Source organism: Citrus sinensis, chromosome 3, assembly GCF_022201045.2.
Source record: "Citrus sinensis cultivar Valencia sweet orange chromosome 3, DVS_A1.0, whole genome shotgun sequence".
Lineage (NCBI taxonomy): Eukaryota > Viridiplantae > Streptophyta > Magnoliopsida > Sapindales > Rutaceae > Citrus > Citrus sinensis.
In genome coordinates this window covers 39739966-39752013 of record NC_068558.1, presented here as the reverse complement: position 1 = coordinate 39752013, position 12048 = coordinate 39739966, and the positions used below count along the sequence as shown (strand labels likewise).

General features: G+C 34.7%; 5 protein-coding genes across 5 annotated transcripts in view; 2 read left to right on the top strand and 3 right to left on the bottom strand.

Moving 5' to 3' along the window:
* Positions 1–9485, top strand: part of LOC102617577 (germin-like protein 12-2) — a 54546-nt gene extending 45061 nt beyond the window's left edge. The window contains exon 3 of the transcript XR_008052799.1: positions 9337–9485. The gene's annotated coding sequence lies outside the window, so the exon portion shown is untranslated. The remainder of the gene's footprint in view (positions 1–9336) is intronic.
* LOC102613752 (probable UDP-N-acetylglucosamine--peptide N-acetylglucosaminyltransferase SEC) overlaps positions 1–12048 on the bottom strand; it is an 87052-nt gene that overhangs the window by 23496 nt on the left and 51508 nt on the right. The gene's annotated exons all lie outside the window — the stretch shown is intronic.
* Positions 1–12048, bottom strand: part of LOC102614057 (pentatricopeptide repeat-containing protein At5g18390, mitochondrial) — a 54105-nt gene that overhangs the window by 1269 nt on the left and 40788 nt on the right. The gene's annotated exons all lie outside the window — the stretch shown is intronic.
* Positions 2641–3258, top strand: LOC127900916 (germin-like protein subfamily 1 member 17). Its single transcript, XM_052436311.1, has one exon. It carries the CDS (start codon positions 2652–2654, stop codon positions 3090–3092), a length of 441 nt encoding a protein of 146 aa, XP_052292271.1. The 5' UTR covers positions 2641–2651; the 3' UTR covers positions 3093–3258.
* Positions 8824–9597, bottom strand: LOC102614636 (germin-like protein subfamily 1 member 14). The gene has a single exon (XM_052436300.1). It carries the CDS (start codon positions 9560–9562, stop codon positions 8990–8992), a length of 573 nt encoding a protein of 190 aa, XP_052292260.1. The 5' UTR covers positions 9563–9597; the 3' UTR covers positions 8824–8989.

Genomic DNA, 12048 nt, shown 5'->3' with positions numbered 1-12048 from the left:
TAGGATGCTTAACAAATGAAAAACTCCTCTATTTATAGGAAGTATTTTGCACTATTACAAATTCGACGCTCACCAACAATTTGCCAAATTGTCAAAGTTGTTGTGAAATTGTCAAACTATCACATGCTTCACCAACTCATTTGGCTTCATTTTCCATGATTCCATCCACATGCTTCATCAATATTTCCAAAATTGTGGCTAGAAGGTTATGCATGTCAAAAAGCTATTTTGACTTTTCAACAATTCTCCACCTCGGCGAAAATTTGTCCAAATTTGAGCCAACTCCTAACGAACCATCATCCCCAATGTAATCATTCAATAAGGATCTAGAATGGATGTGTCGCTTCGACTGCCTACGTACCCAAAATATGAAATCAAGCCAACCGTAGTTCATAATTCTCCAAACTCAATGCATTCGAAGAATTAGTTTCAATCCGTATAAAGATTTACTCAATTTGCACACACGATTCTCCTTTCCAGCAACTTTGAAACCACAAGGCTAAGTTATTTAGATTTTCTCCTCCAAATCTCCATGTAAGAATGTCGTCTTAATATCCAATTGAGCAAACTCTAACTCATATTGTGCAACTAAGGCAAGTAGGATACGAATGGAAGTATGTTTTACAACTGGAGAGAAAACTTCATTGTAGTCAATACCTTCCTTTTGAGCAAAACTTTTTGCAACGAGTCTTGCCTTATATCGAGGAGTTGATTGATTCGGAGATCCTTGCTTCTTGGTGTAGACCTATTTATTGTCAATAGTCCTTTTCCCCTTTGGTAAGTTCCCAAGTTTGGTTTTGATGGAGAGATTTCATCTCTTCTTCCATGGCTAACTTCCATTGATCACTTTCACTGTTGTGTAATGCTTCACCGAAAGTGTTGGGGATGTCATCATCAATAACTGGAAGTGCATAGGCTACCACCATGTCTTTAGTAAGCCATCCGGATTTCTTTATCTCTCTTCTTAGCCTCCTTATTGCTATAGAATCATCATGATTTACATCATCAATTGTTTCTTCATTTTGTGGGACACTAGAAGAAACAACCTCTTTTTCAACTCTAGGTGTCACCTCCATAGTCGAACCATTCTCTGATGTAGAACTAACTGGTACATATGGAGTTGCATCAAGCTCCACCCGCTCCAATACCTCTGTGGTCTTGTTCTCCACCTGTTGAGAACTTGAAGTTTTCATCATTGAAGCTTCATCAAACGTGATATCTCTGCTACACACAAACTTTTTGTCTTCGAGATCCCAAAGCTTGAAGCCCTTTACTCCACCTTTGAATCCCAGAAAGATAGTTTTTCTAACACGAGGATCCAATTTACCATCTTTGAGATGATAATAAGTTGGACACCCGAATATACGAAGGGAATCATAGTCTTGTGCATGCTTTCTAGACCACATTTCCATAGGAGTTTTACCTCCAATTGCAACAGAAGGCAATCGATTTATTAAGTGACTTGTGTAACTCACAGCCTCAGCCCAAAACTTTTTATCTAAACCAGCATTAGATAACATACATCGTACGTTCTCCAGCAAAGTACGATTCATACGCTTATCCACACCGTTCTGTTGCGGAGTATGTCTCACCGTGAAATGTCTTTTAATACCCTTGTTCTGGCATATTTGCAAGAATGGATTAGAAGTATATTCACCTTCATTATCAGATCGTAATACTTTGATCTTTTTACCAGTTTGAGTCTCTACCAATTTCTTCCATTTCACGAAAATCTCTAGAACCTCATCCTTTGCTCGCATGGTGTACACCCACACACGTCTAGAGAAATGTAACAAAATAATGGCTTCTACCAATTGATGCAGTCTTGGTTGGTCCCCATACATCACTGTGAATATATTCAAGGATCTCACGAGTATCGTGATTAGTTGTACCAAACTTGACCCTTGTTTTCTTGCCTACTACACAATGCTCACAGAAATTTAATTTACAGGTTTTGGTACCTTTTAAGAGTCCTTGCTTCATCAGAGTTTGCAAAGACTTCTCTCTAGTATGTCCCAGTCATACATGTCATAGCTTGGTGGTGTCACTGTGCGCCTCAGCAACATTTACTTCATCAGTTGTACCTCCCTTCAAATAGTACAAATTGTGATGCTGAACCCCTTGCAGAATCACCATAGCCCCATACGTGAACTTCATTATGCCATTTTCAATAGTAACCTTGTCGCCTTTAGCTTCTAGAGCACCCACCGAAATTAGATTTTTCTTTAAAGTTGGAAAATATCTAACCTCTTTCAGTTCTTTGACCATTCCATCAAACATTTTGAGCCAAATTGTTCCTATCCCCATTGTGCGACAAGGTTGATCATTCCTCATCACAACTGCACCGGATTCCAAATTACGAAAATTCGTAAACCATTCTTTAATAAGACACAAATGATAGGTTGCTCCAGTATCAAGTATCCACTCACTTGAACTAGCCACGTATGCTGCAGGAGTAATACTTCATGAATAATCAATAGTCCTCATCTTTACGTGCCATGTTTGCTGCTGCTGGTTTCTTTCCATCTCTCTTTTGAGCCTTTGGACAATCTTTCCTCCAATGGCCCTTTTCATAACAAAAGACACACTCATCTCGAGCTATATTTCTGCTTCTCGATTTGGATCAAGAAGCAGAAATCGACTCGGTGTTAATGAAACACATGCAAATGTTGAGCAAAGTCCAGGACAACACCCTTGGCGTATCAGCATTCCGTATTGACTATGCGCCGAATGGGCAAAGCCCGCCTCACATTCACCCCCGTGCCAGTGAAATCCTGCTGGTCCTGGAAGGAACTCTTTATGCTGGTTTTGTGACATCAGACAACCTAAATAACACACTCATCACAAAAGTTCTGCATGAGGGAGATGTTTTCGTGTTTCCAATTGGTTTGATTCATTTCCACGTCAACATTGGAAACACAAGTGCAGTTGCCTATTCTGGTCTAAACAGCCAGTTCCCCGGTGAAATTACCATAGCCGACACGATCTTTGGAGCCCATCCTCGAATCAAACCCGATTTTCTTGCCAAGGCATTCCAGTTGGACCCAAATGTAGTGAAAGATCTTGAGAATAAGTTCGGTAATGGCAATTAGGAGAAGGAATTAATGAGCTTTAATATAAATGGCCTCTTCACCAGTGGCTTTGTTGTTCTAACTCCATATTATCATATCGGAATGTACTAAAAGAGGTTTCTTATAAACCTTTCTCCAAGCTGATTGTAGCCATATAATAAACATTATTTACTGTTGTTTTTATTTATCAGCTAAGCCTTTCCCATGCCTCTCCTTATACATATATTTTGTCCGTACACACAGACACACACACACACACACATATTCTAATTAATCTCTTCATTACTTTTTGTTATGCAAAATCTGATGTGAAACAGATTATATTAAGCCCCAAGATCAATTGGTAGATGACCAATTGATGTCGCTTGATAAGAGTAGACACACATAATGTTGAATATATGCATGCATGAAGCAAACAATTGCATGTGGTTATCATGTAACTTTTTGACTTTTGGCATAATTTGTTGACCAACCAATGTTGTTTCCCATTGCTACTTTGAGCAGCCCAACTCTTGGTGTTATTACAATTGCAGATGCAGTATTCGGATCTGATCCACCAATTGATCCTTATGCTCTCCCCAGGGCATTCCAACTTGAAATCTCCCAAACGTAGTGAAAGCTCTTCAAGCAAAGTTCGGGGCTAACTAGTTGCCTAGTTACATAGTTTAGCGCATGTGTGTATGTTCTAATAAGGGATTTTAAAGTGTAGGAAGGTTCGAGAAAGCTCTTAAACCATTCGGTTTAAGGTTATAATTTCATAATGCTCTTAAATTGTGGAGTTTAATATCTTTCTCTGACTTTCCCACATTTTAAAAATCTAGACCCGAAAACTACTATAAATATATAAACAAATGATATAATGACCAACTTGTATCCGCGTATATGAAAATAATGAATGTCGTAGTTCTTACGTAACTCGCATGGAATTTGTAAAATGTTTCGAAGGAGGATTTTCTTTTTTTAATAAACCAGATAAATATATCATAGAAATCTAAAACGATAAATAAACAAGCGAAAATACTCTCAAATACGTACAAAGAGAGCTAGAGACTCCAATATCCTCACTTTCATTAGCTTTCTCCCAAGTTATTAATAAAGTGGAACTATTTGAACTCATTAAAGTATTCTCTTCGCCATTTAATTATGAATTGAAAAAATCGAACTTAGTTTGAAATTATATAGCAAACATTGGATTAGAATGCTTTTGGGTTAGGAAAGGCAATTTAAATGGATTTTGAAGGTTATCAGTTTACATATAATCAAGGATTTACTTCTGACCCAATTCTCCTTAAAAGTTTTTAAGCTTTGTTAATTAAAACGTTTGGCATTTAGAGATTACTTTGGTCAACTTTATTTGTTCAACGAATTTTTTTAAATAAAAATAGTTACAAATATAGAAGCGAAAACATTTGCAAATTAAAATCATCTACTTCCAATTCATTAAGATTGATAGAATAAATAATAATTTTGAGTTATACAAAGATAAACTATTTGTACAATTATATAAAGGTTGAGTATAAACAGTTGGCCCATTTACAGTTGACAAACAATAATTGATTATTCTACAATGTGTGGCCGCGGGGGAAGATTTGTTGAGGCGGCAAACTATTTGGTGGAAATGACCGAAATGGGGTTGACTCCAATTTCCAGGTACTTTGATTTCGCTACTGATGGGCTGAAGAATTGTAGGAAGCATGATTTGGCTGAGAAGATAGAGCAGTGGGAGGTATCTCTTCGGTCTGTTTGATGCATGTCAATTAGCAGTTGAAGACAATTCCTTACAAGAATTGCACGAATCGAAAAGAATTCTTTTGGATTCTCCGCGTTTCCACTCAAGAATGATGTGAGTTCTTCATTATGAGAAGTTAGCTACTTGTTGAATTCCAGGTTCCCATTTGTTTTTGGCATGTCGGCATTGTTAATAAATTCTTGTTAATATGTTTGTCACGTTGTTCTTTTTACAGCATTCCGTAGACTGTTGCTTTTTTTTTTTCATGAATAATTTGGTTCAATTTATTTAGTACTTTAGTTTGAATGAAGCATGTTGGCGAATTAGCGTAGAAAAGGGATTTTGATTGCTTTTTCAGTTATGTGATGAAGCTTTGACCTAGGAACATCTACTGTAGTCTTAAAAAATATTGTTTTCTTCTATATCGATGTGATTAATTGGGTGATTTTTATCAAAGGTGTGTGAAAATTTTCTGTTTCTGATAAATTTCGGTTTTATTTGTTGCAGATGACAAACCTCTATTTATTCTTATGCCCAAACACTATTGCGCGAAACTATTATGCGATAGGGATTACAATTGCGAGACAGATGACCCTCGATAAATTTAGACAACTAGTAGAACTTAGAATTTAAATTTTTTTATTTTTAAGTTTTTCCAATATTTCAATGTTATTCTCACATATTTAATTAAAATTAAATAATTCTTAAGAACATATGAAACATGTTTCTATAATAGGCCTAAAACGACACTTTAGAAAATACATGTTTATGTTAATTTCTCTTATACATTTATCTGTTAGATACAAATATGATATCAATGTGAGATAAACTCTTTCATAAATTTCGTGTTTCACAAGACCAACCAAAACTTTCACGAAATAAATAAATAATTAGTTAATCCGAAACTTCTTTGGTTAATGTGTTACATGTAGAATGTGTTTGAATACATTACTTAGCAAGCGGGTAGTTGATTTTGTTGATGAAAATGGAAACTGGAATTGGTGTTTGTTTAGCCACTTGGTGCCTAATAACATACTTTTAAAGATTGCTTCAGTTCATCCTCCTAAAGCTTCTCACGGACATGACAGTTACTTTTGGGGAGTTTCCTCTAATGGAATTTTCTCTGTAAAATCTGCTTATGAGCTTTTAGATGATCCTATTGGCAATGGAGATCGTAACTTTTGGCGTTTGGCTTGGAGTTGGAAGGGACCAGAGAGCATCCGTGTTTTTCTTTGGCTCCTCTTGCATGGTCGGTTGAAAACGAGGAAGGAGCTTCATAGGAGACAGTTGGTTGTTTCTACTCAATGTGATAGATGTGGAGGGCAGGTTGAGGATATTCTTCATGCTCTCCGTGACTGTGTTACGGCCAGGAGGGACTGTTCTTATCTCTTGCCTACCCATCATCCCCCTAGCTTTTTTCTTTGCTCTCTTACTGATTGGCTGCAGATTAATCTGATGAGAAATACAAACGACACAAGTCAGGAGTATTGGAGAGTATGTTTTGGAGTAGCGGTGTGGAGATTATGGTATTGGAGGAATGACGTTCTCTTTAATCATGGCTCGTGGGAGAGTGGCTTTATTGCCACAGTCATAAAGGTTCGAACACATGAGATATTACGCTGTATTCACCAACCTTTGCTTGGGAAACAACAGCGAGTGGAGACTTTGATAAGGTGGAAAGCTCCCATTTGGCCGTGTGTCAGTTTAAATACGGATGGTGCCAGGAAGGGGTCTGGACATGCTGGGGCTGGTGGATGGATTCGGGATTTCAATGGAAATTGGCTCATGGGCTTCACTGTTAACCTTGGAATGTGTTCAGTTCTCTCGGCTGAGCTTTGGGGTCTTTTGCATGGCTTGAGAGTGGCTTGGGATCATGGCTATAGACGGCTTCAAGCGGGAGTGGATAATAAGAGCATAGTGCATCTTTTGGAAAGGGCTCATCCTTCAGCCAACGAAAATACAATTCTTGTCAAAGCTATTCAGAAATTATTAGCACGCGACTGGATCGTCCACATGGAGCATGTGTACTGAGAGGCAAATAGTGCTGCGGACTTCCTTACTTCCTATAGCCTAACTACACCTATAGACTTGCATGTTCTTCTTTCTCCTCCCCCTGCTATTTTTGGTTTACTTTGTAATGATGCTTATGGAATTGCACACTCTCGTTTAGTGTTGCACTAGCTCTTCGTGAGCCCTTCTTTAATTAAAAAAAAAAATTCATTATAATTTTAAACAAAATAAATTTAGTCTATACTATATTTCACTCGTCAATGGGAGTTCTTTTCACCCTTCGGCTATTGGACTCTCGTAATTTAGGGTTATCATTATTGTTATTGTTATTATTGGTCATAATTTTAAAATTTGTTGGGAAATCTGTGGATTTATATATTAAACATCTAAATTCATAATACGTATGAAATAAATTGCATCTCACACAAATATAAACAGTAATTTTACTTGAATTAAACACCCACATCCTATGTTATAATATTATGCGTAAGAAAACTTACACACTCGACCATTTTATTATAATTTGGACTTGCTGAAGTATATTATTCACTCAGATTTATCACCCATCAGTCAATTTATTAAACCATGATTATTGTAGAATAATCAATTATTGTTTGTCAACTGTAAATGGACCAACTGTTTATACTCAACCTTTATATAATTGTACAAATAGTTTATCTTTGTATAACTCAAAATTATTATTTATTCTATCAATCTTAATGAATTGGAAGTAGATGATTTTAATTTGCAAATGTTTTCGCTTCTATATTTGTAACTATTTTTATTTAAAAAAATTCATTGAACAAATAAAGTTGACCAAAGTAATCTCTAAATGCCAACCGTTTTAATTAACAAAGCTTAAAAACTTTCAAGGAAAATTGGGTCAGAAGTAAATCCTTGATCATATGTAAACTGATCACCTTCAAAATCCATTTAAATTGCCTTTCCTAACCCAAAAGCATTATAATCCAATGTTTGCTATATAATTTCGAACGAAGTTCGATTTTTTCAATTCATAATTAAATGGCGAAGACAATACTTTAATAAGTTCAAATAGTTCCACTTTATTAATAATCTGGAAGAAAGCTAATGAAAGTGAGGATATTAAAGTCGCTAGCTCTCTTTGTATTTGATAGTATTTTCGCTTGTTTATTTATCATTTTAGATTTCTATGCTATATTTATCTGGTTAATTAAAAAAAAAGAAAATCCTCCATCGAAACATTTCACAAATTCCATGCGAGTTACGTAAGAACTACGACATGCATTATTTTCATATACGCGGATACAAGTTCATCATTATAACATTTGCTTTTATATATATGTATGTATGTATGTATGTATGTAGTAGTCGGGTCTAGATTTTTAAAATGTGGAAAAGTCAGAGAAAGATATTAAACTCCACAGTTTAAGAGCATTATGAAATTATAACCTTAAACCGAATGGTTTAAGAGTTTTCTCGAACTTTCCTACACTTTAAAATCCTTTATTAGAACATACTCACACGCGCGCTAAACTATGTATCTAGGCAACTAGTTAGCCCCGAACTTTGCTTGAAGAGCTTTCACTACGTTTGGAGAGCTTTCACTACGTTTGGGGAGCTTTCAAGTTGGAATGCCCTGGGGAGAGCATAAGGATCAATTGGTGGACCAGATCCGAATACTGCATCTGCAATTGTAATAACACCAAGATTTTGGCTGCTCAAAGTAGCAATGGGAAACAGCATTGGTTGGTCAACAAATTATGCCAAAAGTCAAAAAGTTGAATGATAACCACATGCAATTGTTTGCTTCATGTATGCATATATTCAACATTATGTGTGTCTACTCTTATCAAGCGACATCAATTGGTCATCTACCAATTGATCTTGGGGCTTAATATAATCTGTTTCACATCAGATTTTGCATAACAAAAAGTAATGAAGAGATTAATTAGAATATGTGTGTGTGTGTGTGTGTCTGTGTGTACGGACAAAATATATGTATAAGGAGAGGCATGGGAAAGGCTTAGCTGATAAATAAAAACAACAGTAAATAATGTTTATTATATGGCTACAATCAGCTTGGAGAAAGGTTTATAAGAAACCTCTTTTAGTACATTCCGATATGATAATATGGAGTTAGAACAACAAAGCCACTGGTGAAGAGGCCATTTATATTAAAGCTCATTAATTCCTTCTCCTAATTGCCATTACCGAACTTATTCTCAAGATCTTTCACTACATTTGGGTCCAACTGGAATGCCTTGGCAAGAAAATCGGGTTTGATTCGAGGATGGGCTCCAAAGATCGTGTCGGCTATGGTAATTTCACCGGGGAACTGGCTGTTTAGACCAGAATAGGCAACTGCACTTGTGTTTCCAATGTTGACGTGGAAATGAATCAAACCAATTGGAAACACGAAAACATCTCCCTCATGCAGAACTTTTGTGATGAGTGTGTTATTTAGGTTGTCTGATGTCACAAAACCAGCATAAAGAGTTCCTTCCAGGACCAGCAGGATTTCACTGGCACGGGGATGAATGTGAGGCGGGCTTTGCCCATTCGGCGCATAGTCAATACGGAATGCTGATACGCCAAGGGTGTTGAGTCCTGGAATTTGCTCAACATTTGCTTCTGTTTCATTAACACCAAGTCGATTTGTTGTGTTTCCAGGCTTGTTTAGCCCTGACAAGAAGAAATCTTCAGCTGTCGCAAGCTTGGGGTCCTTGCAGAACTTCCCATTCACAAACACTACAAGAACACACACACACATACACACACAAAGGGGGAAAAAAAGAATAATTAAGTAGCAGCTTACGTGGTCTATGACATAGTTTTTAACATGGACATAATCATTGCTCCCTTTAAGAGAAGATTATCCATTTGATACTCATTTTTTTAGCAGCAATGTTACTGCATAAAATTTTGTACCATCTTCGAAAAACACTCTCTATAAAAAATTTTAACCATATGAAGGCCTTGATTGGTTGTTATCGTGGTTAGCCCTTTGTAGCTTACGAGCTGTATATTTTATCTTATATTTTATGATGAAAAATATATAATATTTTTTATTATTTTTTGTTTAAATTATTATTTAAAAATTATATGTTATATACTATCAATTTTTATTTGATATTTATAATTTTTTTTATAACAATTATAACATTTTTAAACTACAGTATCTTAATATCAAACAAAACATGAATTAAAAAATAATAGAGAGAACGAAGACATGAATTAAAAAGTTCCAATCAAGAATGTCAAAAGCATTTTTAATGTCAATCTTCAAGGTAACATTCCCTCCATGACTCTTGCGATTGAGCAGATTAATTCATTCAGAAATAGAGCTGATACGCTCATGAATGCCTGTCCTTGATGAAAACCGTCTGTTGAGACGAGATAATGTTAGGAAGCAAAGAACTTAATCTGTCAGCAAGAATTTTAAAAAGTACAAATCCAACGAAAGTTTTCCTAGTATGATAGTTTTGTGCGGTAACATTAGTTTTATATGTAACTATGACAACAAACATCACTCATTTATCTTAATTACCTTGGACATGTGGTATAAAATCTTTAAAAACTCAAGAGAAATAAAATTAAAAACTCAAGATAAATTAAATTAAAAGAGGATCCTATTTCCTTGATCTGAATTCTCACGATCTTTTAAAGATTTATACCGCATATCCCTTAGTGCTAGTATATGATTATGTTTTAACTACTTTTATTTTTTAATTTATTAACCACCAGTAAATTGAGTAAATTTAACTTAGGAACATATCAGATTATGAGAGGATTCTAATCCCTAAAAAAAAATATAAAATACAGTTGTCCAATAATTTTTATAAAATTATTTTCCTATAGGAATAATATCTGCAAAATATTTAAGTACATGCAATTGGACAATTAAGGGCCTGTTCGGCAATGTCTTGCAGCCCTCGTTTTCATTTTTGTTTTCAAAATTTACGTGTAGAACTTGTTCGGTGGGTCACATCTTAGATGCAAATTGTAAAACATACAAAACAAAGCCTGGCTGACTGTAATAAAACCCGAAACAGGTTATACACGTTTCCGCTAATCTTCAAAACGAACCATAAAATAAAATAAGAAACAATATTTTAACGCCTTTTCGAAAGCATAATTAAAGTAATTTTCATCTTCTTCCCTTCTCTCCCTCGTCGTCAAATCTTATCATTAACTGTCTCATCTTCTTCCTCTCTCTCCCTTACCAAGTTATACATGTTACTGCTTTTTCCATTTTTATCCATCATTTTTCAATTGACTTTGTACTTTTCTTCAATTTACTCAACTCATTGGAGAGAAACGAGTTGAAGAATTTATGAAAATGAGTGAGAAAGAAATTCATATCTCTGGCAACAGACTAACAGTTGGGAATCATGTTCCGTAGATATCGATGTTACTGCTTTTTCCATTTTTATCCATCATTTTTCAATTGACTTTGTACTTTTCTTCAATTTACTCAACTCATTGGAGAGAAACGAGTTGAAGAATTTATGAAAATGAGTGAGAAAGAAATTCATATCTCTGGCAACAGACTAACAGTTGGGAATCATGTTCCGTAGATATCGATGTTACCGGACTTGATTGGTTTGTTGTTGGACTTAACGGAGAAGCATTATTAGCCTTTTTTTTTTCTTTTTCATAGCAATTTTCGTAGCTGCTTTAACCATTTTTAGTTCTTTAAATGCTTTACCAAGTCAATGATGCACATGTTTTTTTCATTGCGTGTTAAAGTCACCAAATCATGTGCTTCAAGAAAAAACGTGGAAGACTAGGATCAGAAGGAACCTCCATGTGTGGTTAGCCATAAAATTTAAATAACATTTGGTTAACATGATGATATAGAACCTATGTTTTTATTAAGGGATACCAAAATTTCCTTTTGACTTTAATTCAAAAAACTGACTTTAAAATTTTTAATAAATATAAATAATTTAATTTGTCTAAAATATTTTTTAATATATAACATAATTTTTAAAGTGTAAATATGATATTGATTTTAATAGTATATTTGTATTTGTTATTAAAATTTTAAATAAAACTTTTGATTAAATAGATTTTATAATTAATAAAATATATCTCATGTATTAATAATATTAAAATTATTTTATACAAAGTTGAAAATAATTTAAACTTTTAAATATTATTTTAATATTATATTTTTGTTTATTAAAAAAATTTAGTTTCATATAATATAAGATTGTACAATACTGAAATTATTTTAAAATGTATATATTGTTA

What these genes read in the sequence shown, in the direction of transcription:
- LOC127900916 (XM_052436311.1), top strand. Translation starts at nt 2,652, where the DNA reads ATGAAACACATGCAAATGTTGAGCAAAGTCCAGGACAACACCCTTGGC.
- LOC102614636 (XM_052436300.1), bottom strand. Translation starts at nt 9,562, where the DNA reads ATGTGTGTGTGTGTTCTTGTAGTGTTTGTGAATGGGAAGTTCTGCAAG.